At 35.2% G+C, this 24,722-nt stretch overlaps 2 protein-coding genes across 3 annotated transcripts in view; both read left to right on the top strand.

Moving 5' to 3' along the window:
* Positions 1-14,253, top strand: part of LOC128011971 (transcriptional enhancer factor TEF-5) — a 35,315-nt gene extending 21,062 nt beyond the window's left edge. The window contains exons 3-12 of one of the 2 annotated variants that reach the window (XM_052594807.1): positions 2,331-2,395; positions 4,549-4,611; positions 7,609-7,737; positions 7,824-7,867; positions 7,943-8,007; positions 8,078-8,202; positions 9,593-9,766; positions 9,907-10,050; positions 10,152-10,304; positions 11,497-14,253. In XM_052594807.1, coding sequence (XP_052450767.1) covers positions 2,331-2,395; positions 4,549-4,611; positions 7,609-7,737; positions 7,824-7,867; positions 7,943-8,007; positions 8,078-8,202; positions 9,593-9,766; positions 9,907-10,050; positions 10,152-10,304; positions 11,497-11,610 — 1,076 coding nt within the window. In that variant the 3' untranslated portion in view covers positions 11,611-14,253. Of the gene's footprint in view, positions 1-2,330; positions 2,396-4,548; positions 4,612-4,719; positions 4,783-7,608; positions 7,738-7,823; positions 7,868-7,942; positions 8,008-8,077; positions 8,203-9,592; positions 9,767-9,906; positions 10,051-10,151; positions 10,305-11,496 lie in introns of both variants that reach the window. The other variant, XM_052594808.1, reaches the window with a different exon arrangement.
* A 1,056-nt stretch (positions 14,254-15,309) lies between these two features.
* LOC128011970 (sphingomyelin phosphodiesterase 2-like) lies at positions 15,310-24,507 on the top strand. The gene is made up of 10 exons (XM_052594806.1): positions 15,310-15,411; positions 16,952-17,048; positions 18,227-18,303; positions 20,432-20,525; positions 21,494-21,583; positions 21,697-21,779; positions 21,865-21,997; positions 22,085-22,189; positions 22,460-22,613; positions 23,680-24,507. Exons 1-10 carry the CDS (start codon positions 15,362-15,364, stop codon positions 24,057-24,059), a joined length of 1,263 nt encoding a protein of 420 aa, XP_052450766.1. The 5' UTR covers positions 15,310-15,361; the 3' UTR covers positions 24,060-24,507.
* The last annotated feature ends 215 nt before the right edge of the window (positions 24,508-24,722 follow it).

Here is a 24,722-nt window from a genome sequence, read left to right on the forward strand (position 1 = left end):
CCAACATCCCACAGGCCACAATCACGACCTGATCAACTCTATGTGAAGGAGATGTGTTGCACCGCATGAGTTAAATGGCGGTCACACAATATGGATGGGACTAGCATCTCCGTGTTTGTTACAGAGGTGGGGAGGGTATGTTTTGTGCATCTGGGCGTCACAGAGATCACGCGCGATAGTCATTCGGATTGATTACCATTAGTAGTATTACACAATAAATGCTAAATATTAAATGGCTAGTATAGTAAAACCATGTTAATGTGTGGTTTTCTTTCTTTTTTTTTTGAGAGTAGTAGTAGGCTAAACCCATGTTTAATTTTCATAAAGGTACATCTGCAATTAAAACATTATGTAACTGAGTGAATAAATGACCGTGAGTAATCTTACCTGATGCTGATATAACATTAGCCAGTATTAACAGTTTACGTGATCTGGCTCTTGATTTTATTATTTTTTTATTATTATTATTTCTTTGCCGGGAAGCAAATATATCAAACATGCGCGTCGTAAGAGCATCTACGGTAATTCACGTTGGTCAAAACACAAGAAAAAAACACGTGAGATAAAATATCGCCGGAAATGAGCCAGACTCTGTCTCTTTGTCTCTCTATCAGAGTCTCCTCTGTATGTCTGGAACAGAAGATGTTTGCCTTCTCTTTTACACGTGTTCTGTCTTTCACTGTCTGGATGTTTCTCTCTCACCAAGGCTGTCTGAATGGTTAATCCTGTTAGACATTCGCATATGTTGTCATTTCATCAGTAATAGATAATTCAATTAAACAGAAGAGGCTCTAATTTGCTCTAGTTGGTGTGACAAAACCCTGGACATCTCTCATATCATCTTATTATTAAACGCTCACATCATCTAAACTCTCCAACTGGGTCAGCGCCAAGGGAAGTGGGGGGCATTTGCGGTCATGCCCTCCAAATAAGTGACTGTGCCCCCTTTCCCTCCCCTCAACACTGAATGTCAGCCATTTTGAAAATCAAAAGCGAGCATGCATTTAACATGATTTCAGCACCCGCTGATCCTTCTAGAAATATAAATGCCCAAAAAACAACTAAATCTGTCACCTAAACGACTCTGGCATGTTCTGCAGCATGTAGAGGAGCATGCTGCTTTATTTATATTTGGGTTGTCTTATCACAGATCTTTTCATTTGTTTGCACGTTCACAATGTCCAAACATGTTGTTTGCTGGCAGCATGCTTGTATACGAGTCCCTGGCGTTATATGGCTTGCAGTAAGGGAGCAGGGTTTCCTATGTTGGGTTCAGGTGGTCCGGCTGTCAGTGAGTGGGATGCCTTTGGGAGGTGGGGGTGTCAAGACAGATTCACAGTTGAAACTTTGCACAGCTGTTCACAAGGTCAACCCTTTATAAACCGAATGAAATGAAATCTTTTTTATCTCTCTACCCCAATCTCCTCACACATCTTCCTTGGTTTCCATCCCTTTTTTCCAATATCATAATTCTAATCCCATTACAACAACCCATTTATTACTGTACTTGTTTAATAACTTGCTCTTTTTAAGAAAACATTTGTCCAGTCAGAGTAACTTGATTGGTCAGCGTCCTGACACATGGTGTCACCACCCATACCACCTGACTCAACTGTCACAAGCCTTGTCTTTCAATGGTCTATTAATAAACTAATGGTCTCATTGGAGACTTTACACCCTACTGTGATATTGCTGGTAAAGGCATTACAGAATTCCATCTGCTTTTCTGTGTATAGGAGTCTGCTCTCCCACCAGCTTTATTTAAAAGGGTTAAATACATGTGACGAGGAAAATATCAGTATTTATTCATTTGGGAGTCACGTAACGAAACATTGTAGCAATTAATGGTTTTTGGGGGGGAATTGGACCCATGACCTTTTGTTGGGTGTATTGTTGTTTTTTGCGGCCTGTTTTAATTTTAGTTTGAGTCTAGTCTTTGTGTGACACTGTCATTTTAGTATTTTTATTTATTTATTTATTAATTTTTTGTCATGTTCATACTCTTTTTAGTCTAGTCCAGTTTCAGCATTTACCTTCCGTCTGTTTTTCGTCACATGATAAAGGTTTGTTGACGACGATATTAAGTCATACATTTCATTGACGAAAGTAACATTAGTTGGGAGTACAGTGCTCTACCAGTTAAGCTACTGCAAAGGAAAAACTATTTATCAACATTAAGATATGAAGTCTTAAATGTTTTTATATCAAAACAATTTTCAGTTTCTTCGTGATTAATATTACTGATGCTCCACTGATGCTATGTGCGTAAGTCAGCATTGTGTATTTTTGCATTTATGCTAATCTTGTGTTTCTTATTGATGCCTTTGCAGGTCGTAATGAGCTGATAGCAAGATACATAAAATTGCGGACCGGAAAAACCCGCACACGCAAACAGGTAATGTGACAGTTTCTATTACCACTTGTTTAGATCGGTACGACAGAAGTGATATCAAAGTCAAAGATTATCACTTTATTCTGGCTTAATTACATTATGATGCTTGTAATTGATTCAGTAATTTATTTATTATTTTGGCTTATTCAAGTCATTGTTTTTAAGTGTTCTTGTTTCACTGGTTGAAATAGCAGCGAACCTTTTATTGATTTTATCATTTTATCATTTTCAGTAATTGTTGCCATTATGTACCATGACACATTGCTGCATAACGCACATTTTTCCCACTCAATTATGTCAATAACCTAGATTAACATATCATTATTAAATGACATAGATGTTATGTCGTTTTTACAACGTCTGTTCTCGTAATAACGAGATATGTCGTTTATATTACAATTTTTCTTTCATAATAATGAGATGTTATGTCATTAAAACAACATATTTTCTTGTTATTAAGGAGATGTTGTTGTTAAAAGGACATCTATTCTCATTATAACGAGATGTTATGTCATTAAAACTACATCTATTCTCGTAATAGAGATGTTATGTTGTTAAATGTCATATTTTCTTGTAATAATGAGATATGTCATTTTTACGATGTCTATTCTCATAATAACAAGATGTTATGTCATTTAAAATGACATCTTTTCTCGTCATAACGAGATATTATGTCGTTAAAATGAAATTTTTTCATAATGAGATGTTTTGTTGTTAAAATTACATTTTTTTCTCATAATAATGAGATTGTCATTAAAATTACATAGTTTCTTGTAATTATCTTGCAACATCTATTCTAGTAAACAACATATTTTTAAATGATACCTTCTCTCGTAATAGCGAGACATGGTCGCTAAAATGAGATAATCTCGCTAAAACAACATATATTTTCTCATTAAAACGACCTAATGTTAAAAAAAATATAAAAAATGTTTTTCCTATTACCTATAGAAGATATATATGGTTACATTATGTTTAGATTATTAATAGTAATAATAAAATGTAATGTATGTAGTGTATTTCAGCGTGGACAATGGTTTAGCTCTCTCATGTATGCTTACTAATGTAACCACTTTTATAATAGGAAAAACATCTTATTATGACAATATTTTGCTATTACGAGATTCTTTTTTTTTTTATTATTTTAACGAGGTAATTATCTTGTCTTAACGACATAAAATCTCATTATTACGATAAAAGATGTAATTTTAATGACATAAAATTTCATTATTATGAGAAAATATCCTATTCACAGGCGCATTTATAACATGATTTATTAATTTATAATTATTATTATTTATGGGATTAATATTTGTATTCCCTTAGGGGAAACCATCCTTAAATATGATACACTAAAACTTAATGAGTTAAATGTAAGCATATCTGGCAAAACACTTGAATAGTTCTTTAGGTGCAAAACTATAAGTAAAAAAAAGTATGTAATGCACTTTTAATATTGCACTATAAATAGAAACTTTAAAGGTGCAATGTGTAATATTTACAACAATATATTTACATGAATGCAATATAATGTACAAAACAATGTTTTCAGAAGTGTATAAATACCTTACTTAATGAACAGTTATGTTTTTATTACCTAAGATTGAGCTATTTTTATCTACATACATGTTTGTACAGTGGCCTTAAATGGACAAACTGCTCTACAGAGCGCGTTTCGTCACTTTGCTGTTCTTGCAATAAAACGCTGACACAATTATGAACAAGTACATTAACATTCACAATGCCAACGATTTATTGAAGGATTAAATATAATTCCTTGATTAACTTTTGTAAAGAAATCTCATTGCTCTCTGCTGTCTTTACGACATCTTTACCTGTGTAGGCCACCGTAGCTTCTCTCAAGGGAGGGGTGAGCGGGGGCCTGAGCCGCTGGGTGCAATTCACAACTTTACCACTAGATGCCGCTAACAATTACACACTGCACCTTTAAATAAACAGAAAATGTTATTAATTTATTATTTGCCTATATCTGTAGCTGAGGTCTAACATCTATTCTTTGCCAATTCTGAAGCAGTGCAAATGTAAATGTGCTGTTTTCTTGTACTCTATGACTCATTGGTCATTTTGACAGATGTTGTTATGACATAAATTTGTGTTGGATGATGTCAAATGTCTGTGGCCCTGTTTTGCCTCAGGTGTCTAGTCACATGCAGGTGTTAGCCAGGAAGAAAATACGGGAATATCAAGTAGGCATCAAGGTATGGATGTTCTGCCACCTAGTGGCTTCTTTTCAATGTTTCTCTTTTCTTTTCTCCCTTCCTTCCTTCCTTTCTTTCTTTCTCCCTCCTCTGACTTCCTTCCTGCAGGTGTCTAGCCATCTGCAGGTTCTTGCGCGGAGAAAGTCTCGCGAGATTCAGTCTAAGCTGAAGGTATGCGCCTCGCTGCAGTCTGCTCTGCTCTGACTGCTGAAAACTGGCTTTTCCTAAATTCACCAACCCTTCCTATCTGTAGCACACTAAATGTTAAAAATGACTTGTGATGTTCGGCTTATATGTAGCACAATGTAACTGTCGCTGTGAACAGACATTCATTAAAACATACATTTTGATGGAATTGAGCAGCATGCTTGCAATGTAATGGCGCCCACTGGCGGTTGACTGAATATTGCATTGCATTCTAGTTGTATTGCTAACGTGAACCAGACTCACACTCAAACCTATACTCATCTTTACTTTCTGTGATATTCATATGTTAACTCTAATGAAACATTGTACTATCCAAGTTTATGTTTAGGTCTAGTAGTAATACTTGTATTGTTTTGATGAATTGCTTTGCTTTTATAATTCTCATTTGGAAGTAATTTTCCACCAAAAACAACAACAAAGTAGAAACAGACTACTTGGTTGTTGTCTTGTTTTGTTTTGCTTTGATTTCCCCCCTTCACTTAGTAGTTTTTTTTTATTATTATTATTATTTATAAGTTGCCTGTATAATTCAAAAGTTTCTAATTATAATTGTAACCACCTTATAATGTTTATGAATTATTTATTATCACACTATAATGTCCAAAATATTTGTTAAATTAATTAAAATAAAATATTTATTCATTTATTTTTTGTTATCACACTGTAATGTCCAAAATATTTATATTTTATTACTTCCCAAAAATATTTATTTATTTACTTATCTCACTATAATGTCCAAAATGTATATATTTAATTAATTCCAAAATATTTATTTATTTATTTATCTATCACACCACAATGTCCAAAATGTTTATATTTAATTAATCCCGAAAATTATTTTTTTTATGTATTTCTTTATTCATCACACTATAATGTCCAAAATGTTTATATTTAAATTATTTATTTATTCATTTATTTATGTCCAAAATGTTTTTCACAGTTAATCATTTATTTGCTTATTGAATAATAGTTTGTTAGTATGTTGATGTTTTTGCATGGTTAATGGTTCAGCTTTATGAGGGGGAAGTAAACGCAGGACTTCCTTGAAATGGAGAACGGTGATTGTTCTTAAATGGAGGTTGTTTTTTCCAGCAGTAAATGAAAGGCAGCCGTTCTAGTGATTGTTCGGTGGAGAAGCTCGAGAGCACTTCTCTGTGATTTGTGAACACACAGCATCAGAGGAGAAAGCACTGGCCTCTCAGAGTCTTTGATCAGTGTGTCATCTGATCTGTTTGTCTCAACAGCATTTATAACAGTTTCTCTTCCTTTCAATTTTAGGCCATGAACTTGGTAAGTGAAATGTTTTGTAGTCCGCTTGGCCGCAGAGCTTTATCCGCACAGACACCTGCAGACGCTCAGCTTTCAGTTTGTGCAGTTCAGTGCTTTGGCTGCTAGTGTCACCCGTCTCACAGCGTGGATGAATTGAGCAACCTTTTACTACTGTTCTCCATTTCAGTTTTGGCTTACATCTTTATTTGTTATAGCTGCAAACTCAGAACGCTGCAATGTATTTTGAAAGTGTTTCATTCTGTCATTAATTGTAAGGTGGTATTATATCAATAGTTATTTTGTAAGTATGTTCTAAAATAGTTGAGGAACATTTTATGCTAAATTCAGACATGGACTTAACTCTAAAAGGTGGTTTCCGTTGCATTCCTTGGCAATGTTTAAGACACTTTATCTGTGACAGTTTTCTGGTTGGGACACTTTCAGATTTCTGGCTTCTTTTATTTTTCCTTGTCTTTTTTTTTTTCTTCTTCTCTCTGTCAACCGAATGACGCTGCCTTTACATGCAGTGAATGTTTATGCTGTTCAAGTTTTCTGTGTGATATTGTCTTTTTATTTATATTTTGGGTGGCTGGTTCATATGCATATCACGATATCACGCATCACGTGCCCTTTGAAGCATGATTTTTGCATGTTTGCTTAAACAATTCAGTTTAGCATGCAGATCTTGCACTAATATTACATTAATGGTCAAAAGTTTGGGGTCAGTATGTTTTTTTTATTATTAATTAATCAATTTATTTATTTAATTATTTAAAGAAGTCTTCTCACTGAGGCTGCATTTATTTAATAAAACATAAGATAAAAACTGTTATTTTTTAATGCATTTTGAATGCTGAATAAATATTGTTACAAATTGCTGTTTTCTTTTTAAAAATGTCACTTATTCCTGTGATGCACAGCTGTATTTTCAGCATCATTTCTCCAGTCTTCAGTGTCACACAATCCTTCAGAAATCATTCTGATATGCTTTTATTGTTATATTTGTATTATTATGTCGGAAACTGCTTAATATTTATGTGGAAACCGTGATACATTTTTTCATGATTCTTTGATGAATAGAAAGTTCAAAAGAACAGCTTTTTTGTTGTTGTTGTTGTTAATATTAATTGAAATATATATTTTTTTTTTTACTGATCCTCAAACTTGTCAAATGGTAGAAATACTGTTATTAATGATATATTATTATTATTATTATTATTATTACATTACATTACATAAGTAATATTATTGTTATTGAATGCAGATTATTAGTTAGACATTAGTAAAATTACTTTATCGTCGACAATGTTCTTATTGTGTCCATATATAATTTATATAAAATATGAATATAATTTTATAGATTATTTTAATAATAAAAAAAAATCCAGTAGATGAATTAATCTTAGATGTGGTATTATGAAAGTTCTGATGTTTCCTTCAATCCAGGTTTTGCTCCAAATGGTTCATCTTTCTTCCCATTGAAACTGTGCATCTAATGAGCTTTTCTGGTGTCTTTCTCAGGATCAGGTCTCCAAAGACAAAGCCATGCAGAACATGGCCGCTCTCTCCTCCGCTCAGATCGTTTCTGCCAGTGTGATGAAGAGTCAGCTGCCTCTTCTTCCTCAGCACCCCTATCCTCCTCCAGCCCGGGTTAGTTCAGAGTTCAAGTCTCTCTCTTTCGACCAATTCTCTAACGTAACCTTCAAACTCACATTGTCCTCTGTTTTGTTGTCTAGTTTTGGCCCGGCCCCATCCCAGGACAGCCTGGACCTTCTCAGGAGTGAGTATTTCTGACATCTGGTCTGATCTCAGTGTTCTTGTGAGATCCTGCTGATCTGTCTCTGTGTTTTTCTAGCATCAAACCCTTTGCACCGAGTCCATACTCCACCCTTCAGCCTCCACTGCCTACACCCATGTCAAGTAAGAGCAGAGCTTGGGTTATATCAACCCTACACTGAGCTCAGACTAAACCAGCAGGTTTTCTCCACAGGTTATGAGCAGTTACCCCCGAGCGCCTCTGCCATGCCTGTGTGGCAGGACCGGACCATTGCCTCCTCTAAACTACGCATGCTGGAGTACTCTGCCTTCATGGAGCTCCAGAGAGACCCTGACACTGTGAGTCCCACTACTGCAGAGTATATTAGATGCTAACGCTAGTGTGTAAGGGTGCTGTGTGGTTTCTGTGTTGTTCTGAATGGTTTTAGCATGTTAGTATGTAGTACGGTGTTCCGGGTGGTTAAGCTAGTGCTGAGAGTTTCTAGGATGTTTTTTAAAACATGATAGTAGCATACTAGCAACATGCTAAAACACAGAAACGCATACACATACATACATACACAGTGTTTGGAGAAGTTACTTTTAAAAGTAAAGGATTACAATATTGCATTAATCAATGGTTTGCCGTGCATTCAAGGATTTTAAGTGCACGACGTAGATACACAAAACCTTCTGACGCTAAGTGCATTTAAAATCCTGTTCGCAGAGCAAACCATACTTAAATCACTTTTTCTACACCAATTGACACTCCATACACCATAATAAGGTACAAAACAGGTTTGTAACAACTTTGCAAATGTATTAGAAGTAAGAACCTCAAATGATTTCATTGTATTCATACCCTTTTCTGGGGCACTTGAGCTCATTCATAACATTTGTAATGTCAACATATGACAGGAAGCATTCTAGAAACATTGAACATGCGTAAACATGAAAAATGTGTCTTTCAGAGCACACACATCAAATAGACATCTCTGAGATGCATGTGTGCTACTAATGCAAAAAACAAAACAAAAAAAAAACATGCTAGAAACATGATAAAAAGCATTCTGAAATCTTTTTTTTAAACTATATGAAAATTTCAGGCAAGGCTTTGCCAAGCCAACGTCAAAGTTTGTCTTCAAGCCTTGTTACTCTAGTTTAGTTATTGTTATTGTAGTGTTTATCAATATGTTGAATTAGTTTTTATTTTTTATTTTCATTTTAAAGTTTAATTTTAGTTTAGGTTTTAATAACTATGGAGCCCCGCACATGGCATGCAGGAAAAAAAAGTAGGCTAAATTGTTCGCACGATTTACTAATTCATTCCCTCGATTTGCTAAATGATGAACACGATTTCTAAATCAAGAGAACGAAATAGTAAATCGTGCAGACAATTGATTTCTTTTTTCTTGAATGTCATGTGCGGGGCTCCATAAATAACTCGATGTGCTTTTGTTATTTTCATTATTGTCTAATTTTTTAATATTTCTATTTAGCTTTCATTTTATTTTAGTTTTAGTAGTTTTAGTACTTCTGATTTCCATTTAAATTTTTACATCTAGTTTTTGAATAAAATTGTATTTCTGCTTTATTTCAGTTACCGAATTAACCTAAATATTTTCAATAATCGTGGTTAACAATAGCAATACTTTCACTGACAGAAAAATATACGTATGTTTCAGGAATGGTGACATTCCATGCATTTGAAAGCGCAATAAGGGTTACATCTTCACCTATTAATCCACAGTACAGCAAGCACCTGTTCGTCCACATCGCCCAGACTAACCCCTCGTACACAGACCCTCTCCTGGAGGCCGTGGACATCCGTCAGATCTACGACAAGTTTCCAGAGAGGAAGGGAGGGCTGAAGGAGCTGTATGAGAAAGGCCCACAGAACGCCTTCTTTCTGGTCAAGTTCTGGGTGGGTTTTCACAAATACACGTTGATCTGTACTGACATTGTTCCACTTTTCTGAAAAGTGTGAGATACAGTTTAGTGTTAGATATGGGTCTACTGTATGTGACACATTTTCAGACAGGTTTTTCCTGTAATGTGTTTCAGGCTGATCTGAACAGCAGTAATGTTCAGGATGGCGCAGGCTCGTTCTATGGGGTCAGCAGTCAGTACAGCAGCGCTGAAAACATGACCATCACTGTCTCCACTAAAGTCTGTTCATTTGGGAAACAGGTTGTAGAGAAAGTCGAGGTGAGTTATAATTATTCATAGCTGTGTTTTTTGTCATCTACTATACATGGTCAGTTTCAGGCAAAAAAACAGGTTAAATACTTTGACTTTTTGACCCCTAGACGGAGTATGCGCGTGTAGAGGGCGGGAGGTACGTTTACCGGATCCATCGCTCACCCATGTGTGAATACATGATCAACTTCATCCATAAACTCAAGCACCTGCCTGAGAAATACATGATGAACAGCGTCCTGGAGAACTTCACTATACTGCAGGCAAGACTATTTTTAATGCATAGGTGTGAATTGGCCAAATGCCCCAAAGGATGTTGAATCAGAATGACAGGAAAAGGAATCGATTTTAACAGAGGGACTTCATTAGTTAAATACTGACTAATGCCTATTTGTTACATTCAGAAATTTCATTGTAAATCTGCATACTATTTTCATATATTTCGGGTCCTGAAGAATCGCTGTTTTATAAAATAGTCGTAGATTAATATGTTTGAACGGAAACCATTATGTATCAGATCAGTTCAACTTCTAAATGTAGTTTTTAATGTTACCATGTTATTACTGCATTTTAATTCAAAATTTGAAAAATTATTTGAAAGTGTCGTTCCAAAGTTATGAGATATATTTCAATAAAGATGAGATATAATATTTAAATATATAATTGAATGAAATTTATAAATCTTGAGAATTACCAGTATTAACCCTTTTTTAATGAATATAATTTAATTCAATTAATTTGAATGTATACCTGATGATTGCTAAAAACAGTTCTAATCTATGAAACCTATATATTTATTTCTGCAAAACCGCATATATATTACTCTGAAAAGTTTTATATAAATTTTAATAAATTTTGCTTGCTCAGCTTTCACTGTTAGATAAATTTTTGATGCCACAGTGATGCATTAATAGGCATACATAAGTTTATTAACAAAAATCAGTCCCAGAATTATGTTTACGTCTGAGAAAAACACTTCCGTTCCCTTGTTAAATTACGCAGCGTTTAGACATCTACTGGGTCAAAACAGACCTGAATGCATTATAAAAGTTAAGAAATGAATACTTTGATTCAACAAGGGGGCATTAAATTGCTAAAAACAAACAAAAAATTACAGTAAAGACATTTATTTATGTATTGATGTTTGTCTCATTTTAAAGATTGTAGGATAAACTAAAGCATGCTTGGAAATAACACGTTTTTATTAATTTGTTTACTAAAAAATCAGTGAAAATTTCACAGGAAAAATACAGTAGGGGGATGTTTTACAATTATTTGCCTTGCTAAAAAAAAAATTAATGTATTAGGTTGTATAAGACAAAGTTTAGATCAAAATAGGGATGTTTCCAAACTTATTTCATTAAGCTCATCCAACATGAAAGTTTGCTATGCTATGCTTTCCTTGAAATGAGTGTTGTTCGACTTTTTCCCCTGATGTGTTTTTCTCCCCCTCAGGTTATCACAAACCGAGACACACAAGAGACTTTGCTTTGCATTGCATTCGTCTTCGAGGTGTCCACAAGCGATCACGGAGCACAGTATCACGTTTACAGACTCGTCAAGGACTGAATGACCTCCAGACGCCGTTCGTCCGATGCGTACCAACAAACTGAGGAGAAGAAAATTAAGCAAACCTAAAGCTCATGAACACAATCGTGGATAAAACACAAACCGGGATCCTCTGCACTAGGCTGTGCTGTATATGTAGCCGTGTTCCTTAAAAGCAAAGGAAATGTACTTTCAGGGATAATTCTGTTTCTTACTGTTTTGTGGAGGAGAGGTCTTGAATGTCTGTGGTGGGTGAACTCTGTCACGTTTATGGTACTACACTATGGCACAAAGGTCTTTTTAAAAGCCATTGTAAGCGAAAAGGAAAGGAATTCTGGTCGATACAAGGTTTTCTCTAATCAGGAACGTTGTGATAGCATATGTTTGTCTTTCATTTAGACACAGCAGCTTGCTACCTCTGACCTTTGACAGATCGCGGGCTCAGGTTGGGTTTAGAACGATGCGTAAGTCATGAAAATAAAAATGGTTTTGTGTAGGAAAGAGACACTGAATGTTTGTTGTGATGGGAAGCGCAAGTTGCCAGAAGTTCAGGGTTCATGTTCCATGAATGTCACACACTTTTTTACTCTCGATTTGGCTTGATTTTTGTGTTTGCGAATGTGTGAGCTATTTCTACCTCCTGGTCTTACGTGGATATGTGTGAAAGCCTGTTTTCACCACGGAATAAAAAACATAATTGCGAGTTTGAATCTCACAACTTCTAGGACATTTTCTGGCGATTCTGTGTTCACATCTCACAATTTGGACTTTGTTTTTAGAAAGGGGGAAAAAAAACGAATTCTGAATGTTTTAAGATATAAGTGAATTTTTTCGGCAACTGGCAATTACTAGTTCATAACTAGATATAAACTCGTAATTCTGAGTAGAAAGGCCAGAATTGTGAGATATAAACTTGCAATCGTGAGAGAAACGCAATTGTTAAAATAAAAAAATGGCATTACCCTTTTTTTTTTATTTACTTTATCGTCGCAGAAAAAAAAATTGTGATTTGTGAGAAAATTATGTATAATTGGAGTTGCGAGAAAAAAAAAGTGATAATTCTGAGTTAATATCTCGATTATGTTTTTATTTCTCAGAATTCTGGGTAATTTTCAGAATTTATAGAAAAAAAAAATCAGAATTGTGAGAAGTCGCAGTTACATTTTTTTTCAGTAGCAGGAAAAAAAACTATTGCGAGATTTAAACTCAGAATTTAAACTAAAAAATCTGATTTGTGAAATATAAACTATAAATACATAATTGTGAGATGTTAACTCAGAATTGTGAAATGTAAATTTGGAATTGTGAGGGAAAAGAGTCATAACTGTGATATAAAGTCACAATTAGCTGTTTTATTATTATTATTCTGTGGTGGGAATGGGCTTCTGTGGATATGCAAAGTGCATTTTTTTTTCTATAATGATTATTGTGAATATGCATGATTTTACTCGATTACTCGCCCTCATTTTGAGTGCCTTATCACTTTTGTGTCTACCTTCACCATAACAGCGAGTGAGCAGGAAGATTCAATAGATCAGGTATCACTGTTTAAATCAAAGAGGGCAAAGCTGATATTACATAATGGGGTTACAGCGGGACAAAACAGATCTCAGCGTGTTACACTAGGTTTTGATCTCTCAGTGTTTTTAATCAATGAACTACATGCTAATTAATTATATCACCAAAGCAATTACACTTAACTGGGTGCTTGAGTATTTTCCTCATAAAAAACATTGTGTTTTGAAAGAAAGAAAGAACCAAACAATGTATTTTAATATAAAATTGAAATATTTCTCTCAATTTTTGGAGTGTGGTAAGGTGTGCCATTGGTCAACATTAGATTCTGAACAGCACGGAGTGAAATTAACCGTTAATTCCATATCAAAATGTGCAATAAGATCTGGGCTATTCTGTTCCACGTTTTCTCAGGTTCTGTCAGTAATGTAGAAACACTCTAGGTTTATAATGTTAGTATATACAGTACGTGGAGTCATGGATTTCATTTCTCCTTTTACATTTATTCTTCCACACATGGCATCCTTCTTGGTGTTGACAGTTTGTTTGTTTTTTTAACCCACTTTCACCTGCGCTGGTTAGTACATATGATTTTAAATGTCAGACATTATCGGTGACGTTTAACTGTAGTCAGCTGATTATGGCATCATATATTGGTGCATTTATATACATTTGTCCAGTACATTATGGAAAGCACATGTTGCTGTTCCATTAAAAAACTGAGTTGTACATTCTCCTTTAGGATTTTTTTTTTTTTTTTAAGTTTTTAGACTAATCTGTAATATCTTAACCAAAGAATCGAATGTGAACATCATCCCAGTCTTGCCTTATTTTGTGCTTCAAGTCTTCTCTGACAATTTAAGAGAATTGTGTGTGTGTGTGTGTGTGTGTGTGTGTGTGTGTGTGTGTGTGTGTGTGTGTGTGTGTGTGTGTGTGTGTGTGTGAGTGAGAGAGAGAGAGAGACAGAGAGAGAGGAAAATAGAATAGATGTTTTTGTGTGTGTGTGTGTGTGTTTTAAGAATGTTACAGGAAAAAGGTTTTTATGTTTATTCTTTTTTCCATCTTATTTTTATTTTTATTTTTTTGGGCTTTGTTTGTTCCAGTATAATTCTTGTTCTGGTTAATATTAAATAAGGGTTGTAACATCAATGTTTCATGTTTTTGCCCATTAAAGTGGCTTTAAAGCATAAACAATTACACACACACACCTTTTTTACATTTTAATGTGGTAATATCATTAGGATAATAATTGTGACTGTATAGTCACATTTAACTGTGTTTTTTAATGATGTAATGTACAATGAAAAAAAAAAAATGATTTATTCCCCCTAAATCAACCCAAATACATGCATTTATAACAAAAGTAGTAGTAGTGTTTTTATGGGTTAAAAATGGCTCTGTAAGGTAACAATCGCAAGTTAGTGTATCACAATTAAATGCACATAGACTAAATGTGAAGTTTAAAGAGGATTATTGATTACATTTTAGACCAGTTCATAGATTTTCCCTCTGTCCTCATCAAAAGACAGTTTCTTGATCTAATTTTCCAGGAAATAAAATAGTTATTATTATTATTATTATTTTTTAAAAAAAGAAACCATGATTAATTACTCCAATCAAATCATTACTGAGTAATACCTAACTTTAGCTATTCGTTTCCATCCCTTTAATTAGGATTAGGATTTATTTAATTCATTCAAACAGTTGTTATATTTTTTATATTTGTATGTGAAATAAATAATATTAAACTGAGCTGGACCAGAACAAATTTATGAAAAACTGCTTCTGCTTTTATATAAATACACGTACTCTTATATCGGACCCTTACCTGGGAAAATATGTGCGATTAAATGAGATAACTACATTACCCACAATGCACTCAGGTGTTTCTATGCATTATAGCATGCGTATACGCAGAAAATCCTGTCATGCACTCAAAAAAAGAGCGCGAGCGGAGCATCGATTTGAGCCCCAGTCACATGCAGATATTTACATGACCTACATGAAATAAAAAAAGACTATACTAAAGTATGCCTGAACCCTTTTTGCTACGCTGTTAGTTAATGTAGCTCAAAATAATTATTACTGTTAATGCAAATAGTTTGAATGAATGAAAAACAGCAGGGTTTCAGATGTCCCTGAGTCTGGCTGCTCTGTGGATCAGTTTGAAGCTCCGCCTCCAGAGCCAGCGGACTTTAAAGCGCTCGCGCTCTCTGACTGACCGACTGACCGACCGAAGCCCGAGCTGCGCCGCACCATGGCGACAGAGCGGCCCTCGAGACTGCGCGTCTTCTCTCTCAACTGCTGGTGAGCTCAGATCTGATGATGCTTGCGCGTCAACATCACGCGCAGAGAACGTTTGTATTGGGAGCGCTCCGAAACACTGTCGGCTGCTTTTAATGGGGGAGAAATGCAACTCGCTGTGTTTATTTATTGAGTTAATTATGCATGGTTTAACATATTAATATTTTATGGGTTTGCTGCACACGTCTAAGTGTAAAATGCAGGTTTTACCTAGATAATATAGTAGTTTTATTAGATAAATTAGCATTTTTCTTTCATTTTTGAACTTTAGCAAAATAATGTTGTCTAATTCTAGGATATTTCAGCATACTCTGCATTAACTCTCTGGGGTCTGAGGGTCTTTTGGGGCCCTGGAGAAGTTTGACATGCCCTGACATCTGTGTATCTTTGGTGATGCTGAAATCTTTTTTTGTAGGCCTATAACTCAGTACTATTCAACTAGAAAAGTAAATTAGAAAATTGTTGAAGACTTGATGAGTGTTGCATATATATATATATATATATATATATATATATATATATATATATATATATATATACACACACACACAAACACACAAACACACACACATTAGTGTTGCAATACCTGTGCAATTTTATTATTATTATTATTACATTTTGTAGTATTTTTATCATTTTTGTGTGTGTGTTTGTGTCTATAAAGTTTTGATAATTTTTTACTTCAGCTTTAGTTTTAGTTTGAAGTGCATGCACGTGATAAATGGTAGCTTGGCAAATAGCTTTTTTATATTATTTCAACTAACAATTTTTTATGGTTTTATTTATAGTTAACAGTAATAAACCTGATATATTTAATTTTAAAATAGTGGTTTCCAGGCCTTCAAATGGACCCAAAATAATAAAATCTTCATAAATACTGGACATTTTTTGAATGGAATGTATTAGTAGTAGTAGTAGTAGTAGTAGTAGTAGTAGCCCTTTAGCTAGTATCGCTTAGCTCCAACCTTTTGTATTGCTAAAAACTGCGGTCTTTCATAGAACTATTATATAACCTTACTCTTAAGACGTGTTCAGAGAACAGAAAACCTTTGCATTGAATGCAACTTTTAGAAATCTAGTCTAGACATGCAGACATACCAGACTCTTTAGATATCTTTGACATAAATATATTAATTTTTTTTTTAAAAATTATGTGTTTGTTTGTGTGCGTGTGTGTGCGTGTGTGTGGTGAATTGTTTGAGGTTTTTGGTATAAGTATGAAGGTGAAAGCACATGAGCAGAGAGGCTGCGGCGGTCACATGATGTTCAGTGGGGGCCTCCTGCTCTGCTAATGCTAACGCTGTCAGTACCACGTTCCAGAACAACAGAACACAATAATGCAGACTTTGATTGTAGATTAATTCCTCTGATTTAGATGACACAGCAGATTATTAAAGCATCCACGTGGAGCTGTGAAATGATGAAGTCAGCTGTGTTAATATGTGGAGCAGAATGACTGCATATGTGTATATAGTAAACGCTGTTGGGGTTTGTATGTGAGTAGACCACAAGACAGTAGTGACTATAGTTTCGTGTTTTTCAGGGGAATTCGATTCTTCAGTCAGCTCTGTGCGGAGCGGTATGAGATGATCGGAGAATTACTGGGCCGAGAGCAGCACGACATCGTCCTGTTACAGGAAGTGTGTTTTACTGTACACTTTAACCCTCTTATCCTCTGACTGTCTTTAGGGATTAATTCAGTTCCCTTGTGGCTTTAGCACTTCATTTTGCTTTATTTCCCCGATGGACGAATAACACTGTGTCCTAAACTGACATGTGGTTGAGGCTGGTTACGTTTGGGGTCGGTAAAGTGTTTCATGTTTTTGATAGATGTCTCTTATATTTAACCAGACTGCATTTATATGATAAATAATTCAGTAATATTGCAAAAAAAAAAAAAAAAAAAAAATTAAATTACTATTATAAATGTTATTAATTCTGTGATCAAAGCTGATTTTTCAGCATCTTAACTTCAGTCTTCAGTTTCTCATGATCTCTCAGAAATCATTTTAATATACTGATTTGGTTTTTGTTGCTTAATAATTTTATGGAAAGCATAATAAACTACCAAAGTTTTGGGCTGAGTAAAATAATTAAATAATTAAATAATTAAATAAATAAATAAATAAATAAATAAATAAATAAATAAATAAATAAATAATAATGACATTTATTCAGTGAGGGTTCATTAAATTGAACAAAAATAACAACAAATACATTTATAATGTTACAAATTATTATATTTAAAGTAAATGCTGGTCAGTGAACTTCTTATTCTTATTCATTTAAGAATCCTGAATAAAATGTATCACAGTTTCCACAAAAATATGAAGCAGACCAACTGTTTTTAATGATTTCTGAAGGATCATGTGACCCTGAAGACTGGAGTAATGAGGCTGTCAATTCAGGAATAAATTAGATTATAAAATATATCCAAACAGAAATCTTTTTAAAATTGTAATAATAATTCACATTTTTCTAACAAATAAAGCAGTCCTTATAAGAGATTTCATTATAAAGCAATAAAATACATAATCACTCTGAGCCTAAGTTAACGAGTTCTTCAAAAGTAATGCAATGTTTTTTTAAATGAATGTAATTTTTCTCTTCAAAATATTGTACTGCTCTTTGTGATTTCTAAAAATAAATAAAATCCTTACTCTTAGAACACAGTGTAAGAGACCAGAAAACCTTTGCACTGTATGCACATATGAAAAACAAAAACAAAAAAACAATGTTTTTATAAATTTCCTATGCTAGCTAGACAAACAGATAAACTTAATTTGTACTGATCTAAGTATCTTTAACATTGCTCTAGGTGTGGAGTGAAAGAGATTTCCTTTTCCTGAAGAGAAAGCTGTCCTCCTGTCATCCTCATACTCACTATTTCAAGAGGTCAGTTCAACTCGCCGTGACATGACAGACTTTGAATGCTGCTTTGTTCTTCAAAGCCATTTGGATTTTGAAAGAGAGACTTTGAAACCTTCTGATCGGTGATCAAACGGCTAGGCGCTCTCACACATTCCAGAGAGAAAAAGGCGGGAAATAAAATACCCACTAAAAGTGTAGAGATCACCCAAAACTCAAAAAATCCAGTCAAAATCTACTCGCCCCTGTGTCGTTCCAAATCCGTATTATTATTTTTTCTTCCGTGGAAACACAAAAGGAGAAATCTTGAAGCCCATGAAAGCATTCTGTCAGGAGCAGACCAACATCTAAAGTTGTTATTTACTATTTGGTAACAAGACACAAAAGAACTCAAGTTGTTTGGTGTCCCTTCATTTTGGTGTCTGCTTTCATTGTATATAGAAAAGAGCAGGTTGGACATTCTTCAGAAGTTCTCCTTTTGTGTTTCATAGAAGAAAGCATATGGTTTTGGAACGACTTGAATAAGTGGATAAGTTAAGACTTTTAAAATCACTTTGGGTGAACTATCTCTTTAAGAAGCTAAAAACATCCTCTTTGTTTGAATATTCCATCATATGCTGAGTCGTCTCGTGACCTTTATATATTATCCTTATCTTTATTAGACAAGAAAAATAAGCATGATCTGCGAAAAAGCATGCAATCAATAAAGCTGATTTGGCAGAATTAGTAATCCTCTCACTTATCAAAGAAGCGGTACTATCTACAGTTAACAATTCCCCCAAAGCATGAAGGGAATTAGAAGCTTGTGGCTTTTCACATTATTGGTGGTATCTGCTATTACTATTTTCACTATTGGTTTTGATGCAATCTTTACACTCTGCTTATTCACCATGAGAAAATGAATAAATAAGGGATGTATTAAAGGAATATTTAACCCAAAAATGACAATTTGCGCAACATTTACCATGCAAGATGTAGATGAGTTTGTTTCTTCATCAGAACAGATTTGGAGAAATATATCATTACATCACTTGTTCACCAATGGATGTTCTGCAGTGAATGAGTGCCGTCAGAATGAGAGTCCAAACAGCTGATAAAAACCTCACAATAATCCACACCACTTCAGTCCATCAATGAATGTCTTGTGAAAAGCGGCATACTTGAAATAAACTAATCAATTATTGAGCTTTTCCTCCAACAAAAAACGACCATATAGGTCGTTTGTGCAAGCAATTATTATGACCTATTTACGTTTTAAAGTTAGGCGCCATTTAGCGGACGTAAAAATAATGACAGTATCGCGTTGCGTCTGTCGTCATGAATTGACGTATAACGTCATTACCAATCAAAACGCACGTTTGTTTAAATGCAATGTTTGGGCGTTTTACACCGATCTCACAGTATTTCCTACATATTTTACAACTGTAGGTGGCTTATTCGTTCGAATGACCACACCTAACCCCACCCCTTAACATAACCCTCACAGAAATCATGCTAAATTATGATTTATTGAGCATATACATTTTCATGCACATCCATTCCTGGGATCAAACCCATGATAGCATGATTACATATCAAGATATAACGCAATAATCTACTAACTGAGCTACACGAAATGCAAACCAGAGGGCAAATAACATTAGTACATACACATAACATTAATATGAAAATGCTCTTTTGCTGATAGTGGTGCAATTGTAGTATACGCTCTGATGGGTTGTATTTCAGGGATTTGGACAAACGACCTATACAAGCGTATTGGTTCGAGGACAGGTTGCAATTATTTGTGCGAAAGTGATCCATTGGTGAGCAAGTGATGTACATTTGTTTAGATGAAGAAACAAACTCATGTACATCTTGGATGGTCTGAGGGTGACTACATTTTCATTTTCGGTGAACTATTCCTTTAATATATCAGCACAAAACAAATGACAGTAATAATGTCAGTATGTTCAAAAGAAAGGAAAGTAGGTTTTCTAGGACTACTCAACATACAGTAGATAATAACCCTAGTCTTAAGTCTGTAGTTTAGAGTCAAATAAAAGGTTTTTGTCTGCAGTCTCCCTATTAATACTAGAAAAGTGCATGAAGCTGTATGATTGTTACTGAAGACAAATGTTATTCAGTATCTGTGTGTTCTGGTATGTTTTGATAGTGGAGTCATCGGCAGTGGGCTTGCTGTGTTCTCCAGACACAGGATCCAGGACGCTCTGCTCTACCAATACTCTCTCAATGGTTACCCATATATGGTAAGCTTTCTGTGTACTTCATTCTGATTGGTCAATCTGCCTTCAAATACTATGTATAATGTCACCAAACTATATAACTGATTTTTATTGTTGTTGTTTTTCCTAAATTATGCTGCTAGCTTCAAACTACTTCTCTTATATCACTCCGGAGTTTCTTACTTTTCACATAATAGTTTCTTTTTTTACATGCTGTAACAATGTGCCTTTGGAACTTGTTATAGCAAAAAAAGTCAGCAGGGAAAAAAAATGGTATTGTTGTTTAGATTGATAAGAACAAACATTCTCTTATTTCTGATCCAATCCCGTGTCCCTTCTCTTGTGGAAGTTGTGGCCTAGTGGTTAGAGAGTATGACTTCTAACCCTAGGGTTGTGGGTTTGAGTCTCGGGCCTGCAATACCACGATTTAGGTGCCCTTGAGCAAGGCATCGAACCCCCAACTGCTCTTTGTAAATTCCCTACCGTAAATATATCAAAACTTAAATTTTGATTAGCAATATGCATTACTAAGAATTTATTTTTTTTGCACCCTCAGATTCCAGATTTAAAAATATGTGTATCTCATCCAAATATTGTAGGACTTGTTTTGTGGTCCAGGGTCACACACACACACACACACACACAATATAATGATTCTTGCTTTGCTAAAACTTTGTTACATGAATCATTGTATCATAAAGAAACTCAAACAAAATTCAGATTCCTCTACGAAAGCTAGTCACATTATGGCCATTGTGGACAGAGTACATCATATTCTTTAAAATAATTTAAGTGCAAACTGAATGTAATGTTTTCATACATGTTCATTTCAATTTAATAAAAATGTTTTCACAGTTTAAATTCATATTAAATACAATTAGCTGAACTTAAAGTATAGTACTTTATGTATATATTTACATGTAATTAAAGTGTAATGATGAATGAATATATATATATGTGTGTGTGTGTGTGTGTGTGTGTGGTCATCTCAGCTGCGCCATGGCGACTGGTTCGGAGGCAAAGCCGTCGGGTTGGTCATCGTAGACGTTTCTGGATTAAAGGCGCACGTCTATGTTACTCATGTAAGCCACTCTCTCTAAAGTCTGATCTGGCTTTAGTAGGTCTTGAGGTGTGTTCTTCCCAACGAGTAACTGGAGACGATGCACCTTCAGTAATGATACTGCTTTCCTCTCAGTTACACGCAGAGTACTGCAGGGCTCAAGATCAATACCTGCCCCACAGAACAGTGCAGTCGTGGGAACTGCTGCAGTTCGTGCGGTAAGAGAAAGTCTGTTTTCTTAATGTGTCATAGAGAAAAGAGGTCACATGCTTTTAGTAAACTCATACCGTATGGCCTCTTTAGCCACACGTCCTGTGGAGCAGATCTGGTGGTTCTGGGAGGGGATCTGAACATGCACCCTCAGGACCTGGGAAACCGTCTCCTCAGGTCCCACACGGGGCTCAGAGACTGCTACACTGAAACAGACACCTTTGATGTGAGCACACTTCCTGTTACATGTTTATTCAGTTTGTTTGTGTGCCCTGTTTTTATCCGAATCCTCACTGTGTGTTGCTCTCGGCAGGGCTGTGAAGATGGACACACGCTGATAGCAGACAATCACTTCACAAAGAACCATGATCTTGTTCCTTTTGAGAAGGGCATCAGAATTGACTACATTCTCATGAAGGTAAAATCATCTCTGAAGATATTCAATCTATCTAGGACAACACACATTTTTGTTTAATTAATAGTTTTATTCAGTTAGGATGCATTAAAGTGATCAAAAGTGACAGTAAAGATGTTTAGAATGTTGATTTCTGTTTCAAATCATCGCTCTTCTTTTAAACCTCCTATTCATCAAAGAGTCCTGAAATAAAATGTGCAACGGTTTTCCACACTGCTTTTTTATATGCCATACTGAACATTAGTGTTTATTTTTGTTCTTTTTCTTGTGCAGGGCTCTCAGAGAGCGCCCGTGAAGTGTGAGTCTCTCTCCACCACCAAGGGTCCAGTAGCTGATAAACCCTTCCCTTATTCTGACCACGAGGCTCTGACTGCTGAACTGGCCCTGCTGCACTCAGAGGACAGCAGACAGCATGGATCGAGCGGCCGTGAGTACTCAAAAACATGCATTTCACATCAGTATAACAAATGAAACCCTGCTTCAGTGCAGTTTTGATGCAACACACTCTCATGACAACTCTTAAAGGGATAGTTCACCCAAAAATGAAAACTACCCCATGACTACTCTTCCTCAAGCCATCCTGTGTATGCCATGTGTATGGCTTTCTTATTTCAGACAAATATAATCGTAGTTGTTTTAAATCTTCCAGGCTTTATAATGGCTTTGAAGGGTGGTTTAGATTTTGAAGCACAAAAAAAGTGCGTCCATCCATCATAAAAGGTGCTCCACATGGCTCTGGGGGGTTAATAAAGGCCTTCTGCTAACTGTACAAGCGTTCAAGAGAAAGTGGCATCTAAAAGGACTCAAGCTCTTTACTGATCAGATCGCTGTATTTTTATGAAACAATTCATTAAATTTAATTGTTTTCTTTGTGAAAATTACAGATAGGCTATGTGAAAATGTATTCTCGTAATATTTCGACTTTATTCACAAAATATTTACCTTATTCTTTAAACATTTCAACTTTATTCTCGTAATATTTCCACTTTAATCTCGTAAACTTTTTACTTTATTCTTGAAATATTTTTACTTTATTCTCGTAATATTTAGACTTTAATCTTGTAGTAGGTCTATTACGACTTTATTCTTGAAACATTTCAACTTTATTCTCATAATATTTTGACTTTATTCTCGAAATATAATTACTTTAATCTCGTAATCGTATAATTATTTTTTTCTTTTTTTCAACGTTGCACTTAAACACCATCGTAATATTCCCATAGAAACCAGTTTTAAATTGTATTAATATTTCAGAACATTACAGTTATCACAAACTTCTAAAATACTTATTTCAAAAACAAATTTTTGACCCCAAACTTTTGAATGGTAGTCTATGATGTCACTCCCATCAATATGACGTTCAAGAAAGATCAAACCATTATTTTTAAAGAAGAAAATAAAAAAAGAGTCACATAATCTTGATATTTTGATTTCAATGTAAGCAAACGATAGGTGTAACTGAATTTATTCTGTATGGCCCTGTCTTCCTCCAGCACTGGCTGTATCAGAGCAGATGGACGTGGTGACAGAGGCGCGTGCGGTGGTGAAGGAAGGCCTGTGTCAGACCGAGGCCCTGCGGGACAGAGCCATGCGTCTGGTGTTGGGTGCTCTGCTGTTACTGCTGCTGCTTCTGGTTATGACCTTCCTGCCCTGCTCCTGCTTTTGCTCCTACAGCACGCTGGGGCTTCTGGGAGCCGTGTGCATGAGTCTGCTCCTCTCTGGAGCTCTGCTCTACCTGCTCTTCACCACACACATCAAAGTCCTGAAAGGGACTGAAGACCAGATGATGCTGACCTCTAATGAACTCCAGACTAAACTGACAGGATGTCGGCTGTCTGGATCTTCATCCTTCGATGGTTCTCCTGAGCTCTAGGCGCTGAGTCCTTTTAAACGAGAGGTGTAAGGTTGGATCCGGATCAGGTTACTGTACCTCAGTGTTACAAAATAGCTGTTAGGATATAACTTGAAGAGCTGATCCGAGATCAGTGCTCTGAAGCTATATCTACCTCAGCTCAGTGAATAGACAGATTAATCACCACAGAGCTGCTGCTCTTTGCATTTTAACGAACTGAAAATCGTGAAAGCTGTAATGGAAAGCCTTGTTTGTGAGGGCGAGTTATTTAATTCTGTGCTTATCTCTGTCTAAGACACTCCCAACAGTGTGCTTTCTCATATTTTAATGTAACACAAAAGAGACTTAAGTCATTTTTTTAAAACTGTTTGTTGTTGAGGTATTACTACACCACATTTCAGGCATTATAAACACTGTTTGAATGTTTGGATGACATTTCATCATAATCATGAATAAATAAATCACTATTCTGAAGCATTTTCATTTTTCCTGCAGGGTGTTTTAAATAATTCACCCCTTTCCACAAGGTAGTGCTCTTGCACTTGAATGCAAGAGTATAAATGGTGAAAGGGTCAGTAGAGTTTCTGTAGGCAAATAAAACCAATACTAGGTCATTGTTATGAAATTGATTTTGTGTGAGGATTTAATATCTGGCTTGTGGAGTGGAAAATTTAACAATAACAG

The sequence above is a fragment of the Carassius gibelio genome, chromosome B23, assembly GCF_023724105.1.
Source record: "Carassius gibelio isolate Cgi1373 ecotype wild population from Czech Republic chromosome B23, carGib1.2-hapl.c, whole genome shotgun sequence".
Classification (NCBI taxonomy): domain Eukaryota; kingdom Metazoa; phylum Chordata; class Actinopteri; order Cypriniformes; family Cyprinidae; genus Carassius; species Carassius gibelio.

Bases quoted from the DNA above. Each gene is read 5' to 3' on its own strand.
- LOC128011970 (XM_052594806.1), top strand. From the start codon at position 15,362: ATGGCGACAGAGCGGCCCTCGAGACTGCGCGTCTTCTCTCTCAACTGC. The intron at 20,526-21,493 runs GTAAGCTTTCTG...TGGTCATCTCAG, and splicing joins TCAATGGTTACCCATATATG to CTGCGCCATGGCGACTGGTT. The intron at 21,584-21,696 runs GTAAGCCACTCT...CTTTCCTCTCAG, and splicing joins CGCACGTCTATGTTACTCAT to TTACACGCAGAGTACTGCAG.